The following is a 19,621-nucleotide window of genomic DNA, read 5'->3' on the forward strand; positions in this document are numbered from 1 at the left end:
ATTTTTCTGTAAGAGGTAGTTTCTTTCCCATAAAGCATAGTATCTCTAAAATGTTTGAAGAATAAGGGAAGGGAACATATTAGCAAATCAGCTTGGTCTTCTTCCTTAATCTTGACATCTATATTAATACTTAAATCCATAACAATGGAATCAAAGGCATCAAGATGTGAGAATATGAAAGTATTTTCATCCATACAAACCGTGTAAAGCTTTTACTTCAAGTAGAGTCTATTTTCTAGCGTCCAAATCATTTACAAACCTTCCAATTTTTTCACACATGCCTTTGGCAGTTGATAATATAGTAGACGCTCAGGCTCAACAAGAAGTTATAAATGAGGTAGAACCATTGAGAGGATTTTGTGTTGTTAAACATCAATTAAAATATTTCATATCCAATGTATAATTACATCTCGTATGATCACTTGCCATTCTCTTATATATCAGTCCTATATTGCTGCTAGTTTAATAATTCAAGAACCTACTAAATATATTGAAATTGTCAAAGATCAAAAGTGGACGAAAGCTATGCAAGTTGAAATTCAGGCTCTAGAAGCAAATAGGAAATAAACCTATAGAATGTAGACGGATTTACAAGGTAAAATATAAGTCCAGAGGAGAAATAAGGTTAATTGGTAGCAAAATCTTATAAATTAGAAGGAGGACATAAACTATAACGAAACTTTTTCTCTAATGGTAAAAATGGTTACTATAAGGACCATTTTGGCTCTTGCAGCCTGTAAGCATTGGCATATATATCATATGAATGTGTCCGGTACATTTTTTCTAGGTGATCTTGAGGATGAAATATCTATGACACTGCCACAAGAATTTTTCAAGCCAAAAAAAAGCATGTAGGCTAATCAAATTCCTTTGTGGGCTTAAACAGGCTCCAAGATAATGGTACGTACAACAAGCTAACTTAAACTCTTACTAGACTAAAGTTAAAACAGAGTCGGCTAGACTATCCTTTGTTTGCAAAGAAACCAGAAGAAAGTATGACTATGTAGATGACATGTTGATTACAAGCAATAGTTTGAAGCTAATAGGAGAAACAAAGGAAGCTTTACATCAAGCATTCGAAATGAAAATTTTACGAGAGTTGAAATATTTTCTAGACATTGAGTTCATCTTATTAATGCATCAATAAAAACACTCTAAAATTAATAGCTGAAGTTGGGATGTCTGCAGCTAAGCCTGCAGGAACTCCCATTGAAATAAATGTTTAGCTAATATCCAAACGGAATGTTGATCATGTGAAGGGGAGACAAGAAAGCTTTGAAGATCCCTTGACTGATCAGATAGTATATCAAAGACTCATTGGGAATTTGCTGCATTTAAACATGACTAGACCAAACATATCTTTTAGCACTAATTAAGACATTAAGTCAATTTCTTCAACAACTTAAAAAATATCACATGGATGCAATGAGATGCTTGAAAAAACAACCAAGGACTGCTTCTATCCAGTGATGAAGATACAAAATTAACTGCATTTTCATGTGATGCAGACTGGACAACTTGTCCTCTTAGTAGAAAGTTTGTTACTAGTTACATGGTTAAACTAGAAAAGTCTCTCATATAATGAAAAGCAAAAAAACAGTTTACTGTGTCAAGAAGTTCAGTTGAAGCTGAATTAAGCCTGGCATCCATTGTTTTTGAACTAGCGTGGCTACTGGGAATACTTAAAGAAGTAGATGTTGAAGTTCAACTATCATACAAATTGCAGCTAATCCTATCTAGCATGAAAGGACTAAACATATAGAAATTAATTGTTATTTCGGTAGAAATCTAAAATTTGTGGACTCTTCAATAAGAATCTAAATTCTATTAGAGTTCTAGAAGGCTACTTTACCCTAAATCTATGGCTATTCGTAAAAAGATCGGGGTCTCCAATATCCCATAAAATCATGGGATATTAATAAAGAGATCATCCTATGTTCGAGAATAAGCCACTAACGCCCTCGAATTACGGAAAAAATTAAGAGAGAGAAAATCTAAAGAAAAGAATCAAGGAAGAAAATCAAGAAAAAAGAATCAAAGGAGGAACAGATTTGTAACCACAATCGTTTATCAATAAAAAATTCTTATTTTTTCATATTTTTGTTTGTGATTAAAATTTATTTTCCATGAATTTAGATTATGTTGCAAACAATTTCATAAGAAAAAAACTACAACAAGCACATGATCGAGGCGAACTGCGCGCCTATCCACTTAGGAGCAGCGCGCTAATGTTTTAACTAACACTTTAATTAGTCAGCTAAGTAGTTAGTTAAGTGCTATAGAAAACTCACTTATCCTTTTGTGAAAGATCATGAATCAATAATATGAAATGAACTTTCATCAAACTGTTATTCTCTTTCTTCTTTACAAATCTTATTAATTCTTATTCACCGGAGATTGTGATGAGATGAATATGATTTTTTACGCTTAATCAAAGGTTTGGGATACGAGTTTCAGGAATGAAAAAAAATCTAGTAGCAAAAACTTCTTTCTAAATAGGTCTTATGTACCGGGAATATAAATTAATTAATCGACTCAAAAAGAATATCATATTATCATTTGTCGTTTTTCCTTATTCTATCTAGATGCCCTTTTGTTACCTTTCAAAATTGATCTTTATTCCAACTTTCCAAGATCACACGAAAAATATTATTTTACGACGTACATATAATTTTTTTGATGTTAATGATTATTGTGTGATTGGCAAAGAACCTATGTGTTGATATTGAAGTTTCTGAAACATGAACATGAATTCACCAACGTACCAAAAAATCATCAAAAGGTGTCTTTTTATTTTATTTATCATTTTGGGAATTTGGGTTAAGTACTTGTATTGAGATCCGATTAAATTTGAAATCTTTCATTGCATGCTCATTTCTGAAGTACACTGTCAACTGAATTTTCTCATTCCTATAGGTTCAAACCTGATATCTCTATTTAAGATATCATCAAAAATTATAATGAGGTGGTAATTAAGCATTTACTATCCTTCTTTAATTAATGATTACGATGTTTTACATTTAAAACTAAGTGAAATTCATCTGAATTAGTCAGACTGTCAACGGTGGATAACAAATACAAAATGATCTAAAAGAAATTAATAGTGATGCTTCGAAACTAATCATAATGTTTCATTATAGAATAGATGAGTACATGAGTATCCAATATTGAGAAATAAGAAAAATTAAGTAATATAGAAATGATGTAAAAACTTAGCATGTGGCTCTTTAATAGTACTTGAGCCACTTTATTGAATTCCACTACCTAAAGTGCAAAAGAAGCCTATTCCTAACTTTCCCTTATCGAAGCATACGAGATGTCCTTCGAATCCACATTCTTTATGCATATATGTATGGCAATTTGGCACACCAACTTTTTTGATCCACCACTTTTTTCTCTTTAAGTTCTTCTTGCTAGCTCTCTCCACATTGTCTAAACCTGAAACTTATATATATTTATTTTGATATATAGAACAAGGAATTAATATAAGTAAACAATCATTAGATGTTATACAACAGTTAATTCTGATATCACTGTGATTTTTTAAAGCTGAGTGTACGAACAAAATCTGATACTAAAAATCAATAAGAATCATAGGAGTACATGATGAGACATGATTTCAAGAAAATTAATGCAGATATGACCTAAAACGAACTATGTGACTCCATGTTTAGAGTGTCTTCGGGCTAAATTAGCCTGAAAGTTTTGATAAGACATGAAATAACGATAACGATACATGTAACGAAGGGTTGATTTTTGAATCGAGTGGACTTATTAGAGTATGTTGTAGGTGGTGAGAAATAAGGATATATGGAATAAGGTGGTGTCCGAGGCTGCAATGAGCAGTCATCGGGGCAAGAACGTCGTGCGGGTGGTGGTGGTGAAGGTGGAGGAGGACAATTGTTAACCGGTGGTGGTGAAGGCGGAGGAGGTGATGGTGGAGGCGGTGATGGTGGTGGAAGTGGTGGTGATGGTGGAGGCGGGCAGGAAAGCTCCAGAGGTGGTGGTGGTGATGGCGAAGGCAAAATAGGTTGGCACGGGTTCTCACAAGTGGTGCACATTTCGCAAGCGATTTGATCCTTGGAAATTGCTGTGATTGTTGACATGGCTTGAATAATTTGGACATTGTTGAGTGAGAGGAAAAAAAGAAGAAAATTTAAGGTGAAGAAAATGAATTGAGAATTTGGAGGAGCTCCCATTTTTTTTAGAAGCTATAGGGACTTGGAACTATAGTGTATGAAATGAAATGTAACAAATACAATAAGGTGATGAAAAAAAAGTGGGGGATATATATGAAGATAATAGGTGTGTGGGGTTATGATGGACTAGTGCATGTTATTGAAGACCGCACACTATTCCTAGTTTAGCATCTTCTATGCTAATTGCTACCAATTTTATGTGACAAATAACTAATGCTCTTTGCAATTTTAAACTACGTTTAAGTTAAATATATTGCTTGTAGTATAATGAATTTTTTATATCATCAAGTTTATTTTAAATAACAAGTGACTTTTTATTTTATTTTGAAGATTATAAATCTTTAGTTTAAGAAGATTATCTATAAATATTTTTTTAAGTGACCTTATAATAGAGAAGTAGATTCAAGATTTGAAATTTATGAGTCTCCTACTTTGAGTTAATATACAATAATCATTAGGTACATAATTCAATATTTATAAATATTCCTTCCGTTTACTTTTACTTGTTTATTTTGCTTTATGAAAATCAATTCTATTAATCTTCAAAACTAATTAATTCAATTAGATTAATTTAATATTTTAAATTTAAATATTTAAAAACTATCCAAGAAATAGTACTACATATAAGCTACAATTCCCCTCACATTAATATGCTCTGAAAAATACATATTAAATGTTGATTAAAATCCATACAATTTGAATCTCAAAAAGCTAAACGTGACAAGTAAAAGTGAACTAATGAAATATTTAATAAACATTTTAATGTATAGAGTGTATGGACAAAAGCTATTGAATTCTCGTGAATCCATCGATATACCACTTCTTAATACTAAGGGTTCATTTGGTTGGAAATAAGTTATCCGAAATCATTAATTTCGTTATTAGCTATCTCGAGATTAGTTATCCCACCATTATATGTGATAAGTTATTTCATCACTAAGGTATAAATAATGTGATAAATAATTCCTAAAATAACTAATACCTCCAACTAAATACAGAATAAAATTCATCATTTTATTGCAAGATTATTTTAACTTATAGGTCACGCGACACACTACTTTAAAAAAGTTTGTTATGCTGATGCCTGATGATGCAAAGCTAAACTCAAACTCACTTTTATATAGGGGAAAGTAGGCAGGTTGTCTGGGAGGCTTGCACCGGGACTTGCAACTTTTTACTGTAATAATAACTGAGCCGTGCAGGTACGTATTAGTAGCTTTAGTTTATATGGAATTTCCAGCAGGCACGGCGCTCTTGAGGGGCATTCTATTTTGTAAATCACCGTCCTAATTTAATTTTTCATCCATAATGTTCTAATTTGAGTTTCAAATTTTATGATTTCGTTTATCACTTAGGATTCGTTTGGTATGCTGTATTAAATAAAATAATTCATGAATTAAAATTTAGTTCAGACATGTACAATGTTTGGTTGTCCAATTTAAATCTAATTTCACCTAATACATGAATAGCTAATACACCATAGAGTGTATTTGCTTATACCTAAGAAACCATGGGATTACTTATCCATGGCTTAATAATATATGAATAAGAAAATTAAATGACTCAGTTACCCATCAATTCTTTTTATTAATTTTTTTTTTAGTTCCATTTTAAATTTAATCACTACAAATTTGGTTGTTATGTTACATTTAATTTGTCAACCTTTTTTTACTTTGCGTATGCGAATCAAGTGTTTAAATATCATTTACTTCCTTATGTTGATTGATAGCTTCGAATGTGAACTACATTTATGCTATTTTGTATTTGTTCAATTTACAGACGGATTAATTTAAATAGAAAAGATTATTATCAAATAAATATATAATTTGAAAATCTAAAACTACATTATCAACAGTCCATGATGTTCTTACATAGTGTGCTTTACATTTTTTAAAAATTATTTCTCTATAATATGACAATTATTTGTTATTTTAAATTTTTCTTGATTAAATAGATTTAAAATTTTTGTAAAAGAAATAAATGATCAATTAAGCGGAGTAAGAATAATTATTCATATTTTAGCTTTTCTATAAGATCGCACAAAGGGTGAGCAACTTGACTAGTTAAATGAAGTAGAAAATCTCATAAAAATTTAAGGATATAATTGTAAAGAAGAGTTTTAAAATACATGATATATCTACTTTTTTATACAATGAACCAAACACTTGATAAAAAATAATCCTTGTATTACTAATCTCTGCATTACTAATTTCTGTATTGTTAATCCATGAATAACTTCTCTTTGTACCAAATGACCCCTTAAAGTTCAATTGGACTTTCCCAACTCTTCAACTAACTATGTGTAAAAGGAGAGTAATTTTATCGTTATCATTATCAGGTTAATTAAAAATAATCGGAACTAGTAATATAAAAATAATCGATAAGTTACCTGCTATAACAACAATCTAAAAAAGATAATGAGCTAACCAAATCGTGTATGACGATATATTACTAACATTTATGTAGCAAGAGGGATTTTCGATACCTGGGAAAGACATTTATAACTTAAGGTCTTTTCAGGGATTCAACACATTCTCTAATTAGATAATTTAAAGTAGAAATCTTACTCGTTATAACTCGAAAAATTGTTGGAACTTATTTTTATAGTGAAATTGGATAGTTAGAGCTAAGGTTTAGTTTTCTGTGAGATTCGACTCCAAATTCTTTATCCGAATATATTTGCAGCGACAACTTATTTTCTTTAGAATTAGTGTTGTTGCGTGGTCATTATGTTAGATCAATATTTTTAATGCGTAGATTGATTAACGTTAACATAGATTTGATAGAATTATTCTATCTTTTAAACGAAGACGAATATGCGTTTATTCATTGCGCATTAAAACTAAACGACTTATCACACGAGCTGATTGACCTACACTTAGCTGTAGATGTGTTATTTTAAATTCCAGTACCATGAATAACCTGTCAATTATAAATTATAATTATAATAATTCTAATTCTGTTAATTTTGACAAAATTGAAGAGAAATAGTGAAAATTCAGCTAAGCACTATATTTGTCACAGTTTTAGTTCTGGCAACTAATGAACAGAAACTAGTATTCCACTTTCCTTGAGATTTGGAACCCCTTAAAACGAAAAAAAAAAAAATAATTAACATTTCACCGTGCAAGACGATAGCCCTTCGATCTAAGCTAGAACTTAAGGCTGATCATTTTTTTGGAAACACCCAACTTGCCGATCTAGTTTCACTAACTGTATTCTTCCTGATGAGCTGAGGATCTTTTGAAAACAGTCTTTCTATATTAGCTAGCAGGGCATTCAGCAATATGTTTATCATTTCATAAAAATACCACTAGTAAAAATTGGTAGTCGTACCAAAACTGTTGTAGGGAATCCCTTTATGAGATCAGATTTATCATATCAAAAAATGCTTATACTTACAGGTTGTCATGAAAGTTGACCCATTGGGATTCTATCTTACATCTTTTTATTCCATACTTTGGGAGTATGGGTGACAGACAGAGAATCAGAGAAACTTCCAAGAACTAAAAAGAAAAGAATATTAGAATTGAGAATTGAAAGGATTTCATGGTTGATTGTCGGCAGGGAACATGCACAATAAAAGGGGAGAGAAAATGTGTGGATCCAAATGAGAAATTTATGTAGAAGTGCATCAATATGGTATAGCACATAACAAATGACCATGTGCTTTTTCTCTTTTTTTATTAGGATTTGTATGGTTCTTTAAATGTTAATTAAGTTTTATTGTATTATAGCGTTAAATAATCTACTATTTAATGAAGAAAAGTTGCACTTTGTGTAATGTTTGATTTGGTGTGATTATATCGTTACCTTATATTTTATTTCTCATTTTACCTTCACTTATTATTAATAATTCTATTTTTTATAGTAACTTATCATTCAAATTGTTGATGTGTGACATTATATAATGATGAAAAATGATACACTAGCCAAAGATTATGTTTATTAAAACAATAGTGTAATACGATACATTGTAAAACAGCATTAAAACTATCTGAACATAGTGTTAAATAGTTAGGTTGCATGCCAATTTCCGATAGTCACATCTTACTATTGATATTCCTTGACCATGGAAAATGTTTTATATTTTCTAGTTATAAAACGCAATACTAGAATTTCCATCTTGTTGGTGAGTATTTTTCAACTAGTAATTCTTTCTCTCATTCCCTTTTCCCTAGATGAAAAAAAGAATTCAACGAATACAAATAGATTATAAATAATGAATCTATCTTACACAATATTAAAACACTAGAAAATAAACTTGCATATAATGGTTCCTTAAATACAAATATTAGAGATCAAAAGAATTTTACTGCAAAGAGCCTATGTGTTTCTTTTTTGGTCCAAAAATAGAAAGGACTTGTTTTGGTTCCAAATATGATGGAAATACGGGTCATCAATCTTGCATTTTTTTCTTACTCATACTCTTTCGCATGATGTTTTCTAATAAATATTATGTACACATAATTAAATAAAAATGATGAAATATACAATTTGCTCAATTTTTCAATCACATTGAGTCGGCCATCAATCATTAACGAGTTTTGTTTTTTTTTGGTTACAACTGTAAATTTATTACCTCAACCATCAAAATCAGTACAAATAAAAGAGAACCTAATTTCGGAAATAGAATATAGGTCTCCCACAAAGCTATCACTAACTACACAATAAGATGCTGGACCAAACTCCTACACGTATGTAATCGTTTGAACTCCATTACTAAGTGTAATCTTTCACCTATTTCATTTCTAATCGGTGTAACCACTTCATCTGTATGTACAATTTTGCCTTTGAACTTCTTCCAATTTTTTGCTCTCCATATGATACCAGACTGCACCACAAATTGCTGATATAATCTCCTTTTTCAGTTGTTTCCAGTGCTTCCTCTTAATACTTTCTAGCACCTGTTTTATGCTTCCTGCAGGTACAATCTGAGAATATATTTGTAAAATGGCTCAACACACTTAGAGCCTTGCCTCTGTATTTATATATATAATGGAAACTTTATGAAGAGATAAGTACATTATCCTCTACGGATAAATACAATGTATACAAGAGATAGATACAAATGACTAAGAGTCCTAATACGCCCCCTCAATCTGAATGGACATAAATAACGGACAAATTGCCTCGTAAAAACTAAAATTGAGATGAAGATATTCCTTTTGTGAAGATATTAGCAAATTGTAAGCGAGTGGGCACATATTGAACAACGAGATCTCTTTGAGAAACTTTATCATGAACGTAATGAAAATCTGTATCAATATGTTTAGAGCGATCATGAAACACTGGATTGCGAGTCATATATGTAGAGCTAACATTATCACACATCACTCGAACTGGTTCCCAAAGGAATACACCAAGCTCAGAAAGAACATGTCGAATCCAAGTAGTTTCAACAACAGTGTAGGCAATCGCCCTATACTCTGCTTCAGTTGAGGATCTAGAGACAGTTGGTTGCTTCTTTGCACGCCAAAAAATAAGATTATCACCTAAAAATACAGCAAATTCAGTAGTGGAACGTTAACTATCCGGGCAACTAGCCCAATCAGCATCAGAGTAGGCAACCATTGTAGAAACAGGTGAAGATGCTTTGAGAAAAATACCATGCGTAATAGTACCCCGCAAGTACCTGAAAATACGTTTCACATAGTGTAGATGAGTGGTACGAGGAGCATGCATAAACTGCGAGACAACACTTACAACATAAGCAATATCAAGACGAGTCAAAGTTAAATATTGAAGTGCACCTACCATGCTCCGATATTCAGTAGAATCTGAAAGTAACTCACCATCCATAAGAGAAAGCGAAGTTCGGGAAGCAAATGGGGTGCGAACAGGATTGCAAGTGTGCATATGAAACTTAACCAACAAATCAGAGACATATTTTTGTTGAGATAGATGAAGACCCTCAGATGTACGGGTAGCATGGACACCAAGAAAGTAATGAAGATCACCAAGATCTTTCATGGCAAATTGACGTGAAAGACACCGAATGAAATTGTCAACTAGAGAAACATGACTTCCAGTAAGAATAATATCATCAACATAGAGAAATAAAATGAGAGTACCAGATGAACACTTACGAATAAACATAGAAGAATCTGATTTACTATAAATAAACCCATGAGCCAGAAGAAATGTACTAAAATGATGAAACCAAGCTCGAAGAGCTTGTTTTAATCCATAAATGATTTTGGTTAGTTTGCAAACGTGATGAGGATAGTCAGGATGAACAAAGACCGGCGATTGTTTCATGAACACCTCTTCATGAAGCACACCATGTAAAAATAAATTTTTAACATCTAGTTGACGAATTGACCATGAAAGAGAGATGGTAAGAGAAAGGATAATACGCACTGTAGTCGGACAGACAACGGGACTAAATGTCTCATGATAGTCAATACCAGGTTGTTGGTGAAACCCCTGTGCTACAAGACAAGCTTTGTATCACTCAACAAAATCATCCGAATTATATTTAATGCGATAAACCCATTTACAATCGACCAAGTTCATGTTAGAATTATTCGGAACAAGAACCCAAGTTTGATTTTCCAAAAGCGAATTGAATTCATCGGCCATGGCTTCTTGCCATTTTGGACTCTTTATTGCTTGAGAGAAACATGAAGGTTCGATGTCAGAGACAATTGATCTTAGGGAGAAGAGCATTTTAGGCGTAGAAATTACAGATTTGGAGCGAGTTTGCATAGGATGAGTGGCAACAATGAAGCTGGACGAAGAAGGAATAGTATGAGACATATGTGAGCTCGACCTATCAGGAGATATCTCAACCGATGGGGTTACATAAGGAGACTGAATTATGGGGTCAGTAGAAACATCTAAAGAGGCTGAAGTAGAAGAATCTATAGAAGTCCTAGAGGGAAAAGAAACTGTATCAGACACATGCGGGTGTGAGGGTGAAATGACTACAAGAGGGTTAGATTGAATAGACGAAGATATAGAAGGATCACGAGATAACTCAGAATAAGAAAAAGTTGATTCATGAAAAGTGACATGATGACTAATATACACACGACCTACTTTGGGATCCAAACAACGATATCCCTTAAAATTAGAAGCATAGCCTAACAAAACATAACGAACTGAACGAGGTTTAAGCTTATTTAAATTTTGAGACAATACATATGGAAAACATTCACAACCAAATACTTTGAGAAAATTATAATCTGGAGGAGTTTGAAAAAGTTTCTCAAATGGACAAATTCCTTGTAAAACTGGGGACGGTAACCTATTTATGGTGTAAACTGCATAAAACGCAGCATCAACCCAAAACTTAGATGGTATTGCGGCATCTGTGAGAATAGTCCGCACCATCTCAAGAATGTGTCGGTGCTTTCTTTTTGCTACCCCATTTTGTTGGGGAGTATCAGGACACGACTTACGAAAAATAATACCAGAATCAGTAAAGTATGAGACCATGGCTTTGTTATCGAACTCCCCGCCTCCATCACTTTGAAAACTTTTGATTTTAGTGTTGAAAATGTTTTCCACTAATTTTTGAAAGGCACAAAAACGAATGAAAACTTAAGATTTATGTTTCATGGGATAAAGCCATGTGAACCTGGAAAAATCATCAATTAAAATAACATAATATTGATAATCTAAATTAGATAACATCGGTGACTGCCAAACGTCAGAAAGAACAATCTCCAATGGAAAAGAGCTATAATGTTTTACTAAATGAAATGACAAACGATGTGCCTTTCCTAATCGACAAGAAACACACTTATTTTGAAAAAGATTAAGCAAACGAATATAATTATTGTCTCCAAGACTAAGACTCGAGCACCACAGTAACCCAAACGACGATGCCAGACGTCTCCTGATTATTGTACGGCAACTAAAACTTGAGGATGAGAGCATAGTGACTTGGATGAAAGAGGATAGACATCATTTTTACTGGATTCTCAAAGGAGAGTTTAACCCGAGGCTTTGTCCTTAACAGGAATAGAAGACGAGTCAAAATTAACAACACAATTATTATCATCACATAACTTTTTGACTCAAATTAAGTTATGTTTTAACTGAGAAACATGAAAGACAGAACACAAATGAAAGGGACGGGAAGTAGACATTAATTGGGTATATCCAATATTACTAATATTGAGCAATTTTCCATCCCCAACTAAAACACGATTATGGCCAGTGTATGGAGTTTTGTGTAAAAGGTTACCTTCAGATGGAGTCATGTGACCAGATGCTGCAGAATCTATGTACCAAGTAGCATCATTCGTTTCACCAACAGACATGATTGCAAAAGACTTGGGAAGATCATTACCAACAAAAGCATGATTAAACCTATTAGTACATTGTAAGGTTGTATGTCCGAGAGATCCACAAATTTGACAAGTAAGAATAGAGGAGTGGGAACCAAGCACTCTCATGGATAGTGAATTAGTACTTACAGAATGAGAATTATAGGAGCCAGGGTAAGTACCACCAGTACCTAACTGTGGTTGTGCAGTTGTGCTAATGCGTGTATTATGGTTGCTGGAATTAAATTATGATTGTTGCCCACGATCGTTAAAGCCATGACCTCTGCCTCCACGGCCACGACCTCTGAACGAAGAAGATCGACCTCGGCCACGGCCTGTATGATTACCAAACTTTGCGCTAGAATCTTAAGGAGTAGTTGTAGAAACAGAATGTGCAGCAAATGCTTGGTGCATAGTTGGCGAGTCAAGGTCCTTAAATCGCTGCAACCTTTGTTCATGAAGTAAGAGTTTGGTGCGAAGCTCTTCAATGGATAGTTGGCCTTGAAAGTGCGTAAAGATGCCAACCAAGGTGTGATACTCTTTTCCAAGACCAAGTAAAACGTGATCAATGAAATCCCGAGAAGTAACAGGTGCATTAATTGCTGCAAGAGAATCGGCTATTTGTTTGGCATTTCGAAGATACTGGTCAATGCTCATATTATCATCCTTCTGCAAGGTAGTGAGTTGACGTTTCAACTCAATAGATTTAGCCTGACTCGCATCCATATAGCGACGATGTAAAGATAACCATATATCTCTGGATGTGGAAAAAAGATAAACATCAAAGAGAACATCGCAAGAAAGTGTGGCGAATAACCAAGAAGGAATACTTTGATCGATTTTTATCCAAGATCGATAGAGTAGGTTTGGTTGTGGATTTCCAAATGCATCACCAAGAAGAGGAGATGGAGGGGATTAAACCATCAACAAAACCCATAAGCTCGTGTGAAAGTAGTTGAGAGGTAAATTGAGTGCCATATGAGATAATCCTCCATAGAACTTAACTTAATAGTCACTAAATTTGTGACATTAGGAGTTGCAAGAGCAACAATAGAGGAGAGATTTGGTATAACAGGAGAAGCAATGTCAAAGGAAGGAGATAATCCAAATAAGGTGTTACTTACGAAAGAAAGCGAAGATGTAACAGAAAAAGTTGAATTTGGGATAGTAGAAGAAACGAAAGATGTAGCAGATGGGACGCTAGAAGAAACGACGGGTGTAGCGGATAGGACGCTAGAAGAAACGACGGATGTAGCGGAAGATGAAGAAGCCATATGTTTTAGAAAAAAAAATTAAATGGATCTTTGGCTATATGATACCATGAGAATATATTTGTAAATTGGCTCAACACACTTAGAGCCCTGCCTCTGTATTTATATATATAATGGAAACTTTGTGAAGAAATAATTACATTATCCTCTACGGATAAATACAATGTATACAAAAGATAGATACAAATGACTAAGAGTCCTAATACAATCACCCCTGGCTACTGTTGTATGCCATGCCATACTTCTTTTATCCAGTAACAAGCCGCAAATAAGTGCATTTGTCTCCATAGTATGCATTGAACATAAACAACATTCTTTTTCCTCTACCCTGATATGCAATCTCTCCATTCTTTCATGAGTAAGCACCCTATTTTGCATAGCCAACCAGACCATAAATCGATGTCTTGGAAGGGCCACAGAACTCCACACCAAATCCGCAATTTTCATCTTTGCTCTTTGACAAACTAGTGCTAGATAACTTCTAATAATTGAGTAATGTCTATCATGAGTGAGAGTATATCTACCTTGCATGAACTAGCCCTGCATTGTCACTTTTATTGCATTGCGTTTTCTCCAATACCAACTACAATCACTTGGAGCTCTATGTTCCCAGATATTCACATCCTCTTTCATATGAATTCCATGAATCCACTTCACCCAAAGGGACTCCTTGTTACACTCAAACTGCCGATTCTCTAGAAGTTGACCTCGTATTATTGATGAATTAGTTAGTAGTACAGTATGATTATCATTAAATTTTAAAAATATTTATTTGCATTCAATTTTTTACACCAAATCAGATTGTCATGCTTAACTTATGCATGTTTGGCTCTTTGGGGAAGTCAAAAATATTTAATTACTCTGAAAAGTTAAAAGAGTATTCGGCCAAGTTCTTAGAAGAAGAAAAAAAAAGAGATAGATGCTTTAAGTAGTAAAAGAAGTTTTTTTAGCTGAAAATTTTTGTTTTAAGCGTTTTTGGAATCTTGATCAAGCACAAATTGATGGTCTAATATTAATAAAATTATTTGAATTGATTAGCTTAACATAAATTGTTATTCTACATAAGTAATTTTTTTAAAAAAATATTTTTGACAAACACTACTTAAAGTATAAGTTCTTTTTTTTTTTGGGAAATCTAGATAAATAGACAATTTAACCACAATTTGGTGATAAAATTTTATGTACAAACGCGAATCAAATCATCTACTTATTTTATGTAAACACGAGAACTATTTGTTCTTCCCACAACAAATTGAAATTTTCAAAAAAAAAAAAATCTCACGAAAGGGACATTGTTTTTGATTGAAACAAATAAAGATAATATAATATGCGTCGTTATATAGTCATACCAAATACTACTAAATTTAGTATATAGTTTTTTTCACACTACATCATCCACTTCCAAATCAATCAACAGTGCATACTCAATTATTTTCACTTCAAAATTAAATTTGACATCATCAGTATACTGTAGTTTATAGATTAAGAAAGGTGGGGACTATCGATTAGAGCAGCTAGTGAAGTCAAATTTGGCTACTTCCCTCTGCTCCCTTTTTGTTGGTTAGTAGTATCTCCATCTCAAATTTATTTGTCGCATTTAATTTTTTGAGAGTTTAATTATTTCAATTTTAGTTAATTTTTAATATATAATTATTTACTATATTAATACTAAAAAATTATAATTTATAATATTTTTTAACTATTTAAATTATAATTTTTTAATTAAATTAATTTAATTTAAAAATAGTCAAATTAATTCTTGAAAATAAATATCTTCGAACATAAAAATATATTAAAGTTGTATCTATATATATATATATATATATATATAGAAAATGTATAAAATATAAATTGAGTTAATAACTCAAATGGTCACTCGACTATAGATTTTTATCTCACAAAGTCACTTAACGTTGATCTTTACTCAGAAAATCACTCAACTATTATATTTTTACCTAGAAAGTCACTCAATCTATTTATTTTTTTTTAAGAAAATAAAATTTACTTTTGTGGAATTATGTTTTAAATATAAAACTCTGAAAAATAAAAGAGAGCCTATTAATGACCCTTTTATCCTTTCCCCTAAATTAAAGCCATTAGAGTACTCACGCTAGCCTCCATTAATGATCTTCTTTCACTTTCTATGATGTTGGAGTTTCTTATTGTAATGGAGAAATTAGAATTGCAAGGATACAAATTTTGTAGGAATTGGTACTCTTTTACAATTATTACTTGTGTCTTCATATTTTCTTTCATTATTCTGCTCGCAAACATTAGATGCTTCTATGTGATGACTCTTCCTCCTGTTGCCTCTCCTTTCATATACTAACTATCAAAGAACTACCAGTGCCAACATCACGTAACGTCCTAGACAATAGATCTTTAGGAAGGGAGACATTTTTCTCTAATCTGTCTTCTTTTCCATGTCGGAGTTTCGTAATATATATTTTGTGATTTCAACTTAGCAAAAGCTCTTTTTCGAGCTAAAGAACGAACAATTGATCTCCTAAATAGCGTATTCGTGATTTTGAGTAGCACTTTCGATAATATCTGAATTTTACCATGCTAAACAAACTTATTTGAACAATATATATCACCGTTATTATTATATAAGATGAAGAAGCAACTAATTATTTTAACTATGTTAGAAAGCAAAATTTACAACATTGCAATTAAGAAATTGGTTACTTTAAGATATTTATCTCAAGAAAAGGTAACACCAAATTAATGGTGAACCTTTGGTAATTCCTTAAAGAAAGGTAGTAGTAAAGGGAAAAGGATAAAAGGGTTATTAAATTAGTTCTCTTTTATTTTTTAGAATTTTGTTCTTAAATTAAAATTCAACATAAGTAAATTTTATTTAAAAAATAATTAAATAGATTGAATAATTTTCTAAGTAAAAATTTTATAGTTGAGTGACTTTCTAAGTAAATATCAAAGTTGAGTGACTTTGTGAGATAAAAATATATTATTGAGGGACCATTTAAGTTATTAACTCAATATAAATTGAACAAATGAGTGGTGCATAAAATAATTTCTCACGGTACAAGTTGAACTAGAATAACATTTTCACTTTTCATAACAAGTTAATATAATCACGTGGTTAATTCCTCATATTGTCATTTAATTTAGTAGGAAAGTTTCTTACGAAAGTCATTTATCTTTTTTTTTTTTTAATAATGTCATTCAACTTTGTACATTTTTTCTTACAAATTAATAATTGTTAAAATAATCCTTATTCTATAAAAGAAAAATAACCAAAATAGTCCCTTAAGTTAATTTTCGAATTAGAATAATCCATATTCTTTAACAATATGATATGCTAATAACTTTTTAACTATAAAAAATAGTGCATATAATTTTAATTCAACTTCTATTTATAATATTAAAATAATGTAGTCCATCAAAAAATGTGATTGATATTGTTAAAAAAGTTTATATGTACTGTATTTATTTGAAAGAGTTCAACGATAAATAAAGTTTTAAATTTATTTATATTATGATTAATCTTTATTTTTGGATAAAATAGTTCAAATTTAGTTGTTAGATTCTTCTAAAAATAATTGTCAGAAAATTCATAATTCATATAGAAGATTAATTCCTTCAACCTTCCAACTCTCTAGCTAGTAGAAAAACAATCATATATAAATATTTTATAAAATTTCTATAATAAATTAAAATATTGATGAAGGACATCATGATAATATCATAAATCAATCAACAACAAATAAAATTAGAAAAATTCATATAATTATTGTGTAATTTAAAAATTTTAAAGTTTTCAAGTATTATTTTTGTCAATCTTGTGATATTATTTGAGAAAAAACTATATTACCTCTTTAACTTGACTTTAAAAACTAAATACATCTCTCATTTTTATTTTTATTTTGCTTTTTAATATTGTGATATGTCTTCTTAAATTTAATTACTCCCTCCGTCCCATTTTAATAGAATTACTTAAGTGTTTTCATGATATCCCTACAATTTATAGTATACATTAAAATGTGAACAATTCTAATTTCAATATTTATTTCTATGCCCATGTCATTAATATTGTTAAAGAGTAAAATAATAAAAAATTTCATTCAATTTATAATATTTTATTTATCGTGTAAAATGGAATGTGCCCAACTAAAAAGGGATAGAGGGAGTATGTAATGAAATAAAAATATGAAATATAGTTGGTGTGCTACTTTCCACTAAGAAAATGCCACTAGTCCAATGAAGTCCTTTGATCGACAAAATTCTTATAAGAATTTTTTTCTGAACAGCAAAAACATTTATCATATGCAGGAAGACGCCAGTTAATTCAATCTGTTCTGACTGATATCAAAGCATATTGGGATCAACTATTTACTATACCCTCCGAGGTTCTTAAAGTCATAAAAAGCTATTGTAGAAGTTACCTGTAGTCTGGGTTAATGAAGTCACTAGCTACGCCTTGATAGTTTGGGATAAGGTTTGTGCTCCAAAATGTGTTGAAGTTCTGAACATATTAAATATAGCAAAGTGGAACGAAGCTGTAATTACTACGCTATGCTGGGTTTTGGCTACTATGAATGACACTTCATGATCAAATGAATACATGCATACTACATTAAAGAGGCTCACTTTCACCATGTTGCTATACCTAAGTAGGTTTCATGGTTAATTAGATAAACCTTTGACACTAGAGGTACTCTCCTAGCATCCCAAGAAAGTTTGGACTCTAAGATGAAGATCACAAGACAATTATATTACTGGTTGTTGTGAAATAGAAATAGAGTGAGCTGGAAGGGACTGTTGTTCCGAAATCATACTAGATCAAAATCCCTCATAACTTTGTGATTATATGTACAAGAAAGGCTATTAATTACAAACAGAATAGTTGAATGAGGTATTGAAGTTGACTTGAAATGTGTGTTCTGCCAACAGATGGATGAAACTAATTATCATTTATTCAATATACATGTTACGGTGTCAAGATTATTTGAAACAATATACTTGCATGGTTGCGGGTGATAGAACCTGTATTGACAACTTGACCCATGCACCTTGAGTGGATTATCATGCAGTCAAAAAGGGAAACATCCCAAACTCTCATATTCAGAATGATTTTCACTGATTTTGTACATTGTTATGGTTGAAACATAATCAAAGAGTCTTTGAGAAAAAGAGCAGAACTGCTAAGCAAGTGATCGGAGATACTGTGTATTATTGTTGTGTTAGAGTACCACCTAGACTGAAAATAGTAACAAATAGTCTGAGCAACTTTCTCTTGTCACTTGTACAAAGTGTACTTGTACAACAACATATTCATACTGAAAAAAAGTTTGGTATGACACTACAAGAAAATTTATCTATAGCTACGAAATCTAAGTTATGAATTTAATTTCATAGCTATAATCTATTAATAGCCACAAAAATTTTAATCCCGTAGCTATTTACTAATTCGTAGAATTTCTCAGCCACGCAAATTAAATTGACAAAGTTAATTTCTCATATTTTCTACCAATATTAATAATCGTGGTAATAATTGCCGAATTAGCAAATTTATTGCTACAGTAAAAATTTGTAGCTAATCATAAGTCTTTACCACACCATAAAAGTTATCATAGCAGTAGTAACTCTTTTAGCCACAGGAAACTATTTGAAATGAAATATGAAGCTAATTTTTTTAATTTTTTTTTTTGCTTCAGGTTATAAAACTTGTAGCAATAATCAAATGATATAGCCATGTCTTTTTTTCTATAATAAAATTTCATAGATAATTATTAATATTTTCTCCGAGTTGAAATATATTGTAGTAATAGAATTTTTTAGCCACAAAAAATATTTAAAATAAAATATTATTTGCTGAATAAATATTTTTACTTAATTTTCAATAAAATTA

At 31.5% G+C, this 19,621-nt stretch overlaps 1 protein-coding gene across 1 annotated transcript; it reads left to right on the forward strand.

Annotated features, from left to right (window-relative positions):
- Positions 1 to 277: 277 nt before the first annotated feature.
- LOC124896618 (glycine-rich cell wall structural protein-like) lies at positions 278 to 4,077 on the forward strand. The gene is made up of 2 exons (XM_047408213.1): positions 278 to 337; positions 3,847 to 4,077. Exons 1-2 carry the CDS (start codon positions 278 to 280, stop codon positions 4,075 to 4,077), a joined length of 291 nt encoding a protein of 96 aa, XP_047264169.1.
- The last annotated feature ends 15,544 nt before the right edge of the window (positions 4,078 to 19,621 follow it).

This window comes from Capsicum annuum, chromosome 3 (genome assembly GCF_002878395.1).
Source record: "Capsicum annuum cultivar UCD-10X-F1 chromosome 3, UCD10Xv1.1, whole genome shotgun sequence".
In the NCBI taxonomy this organism is placed as follows: domain Eukaryota; kingdom Viridiplantae; phylum Streptophyta; class Magnoliopsida; order Solanales; family Solanaceae; genus Capsicum; species Capsicum annuum.

What these genes read in the sequence shown, in the direction of transcription:
- LOC124896618 (XM_047408213.1), top strand. Translation starts at nt 278, where the DNA reads ATGCCTTTGGCAGTTGATAATATAGTAGACGCTCAGGCTCAACAAGAA. An exon ending in AACAAGAAGTTATAAATGAG is followed by an intron (nt 338 to 3,846) that starts GTAGAACCATTG and finishes TGCAATGAGCAG; the next exon opens with TCATCGGGGCAAGAACGTCG.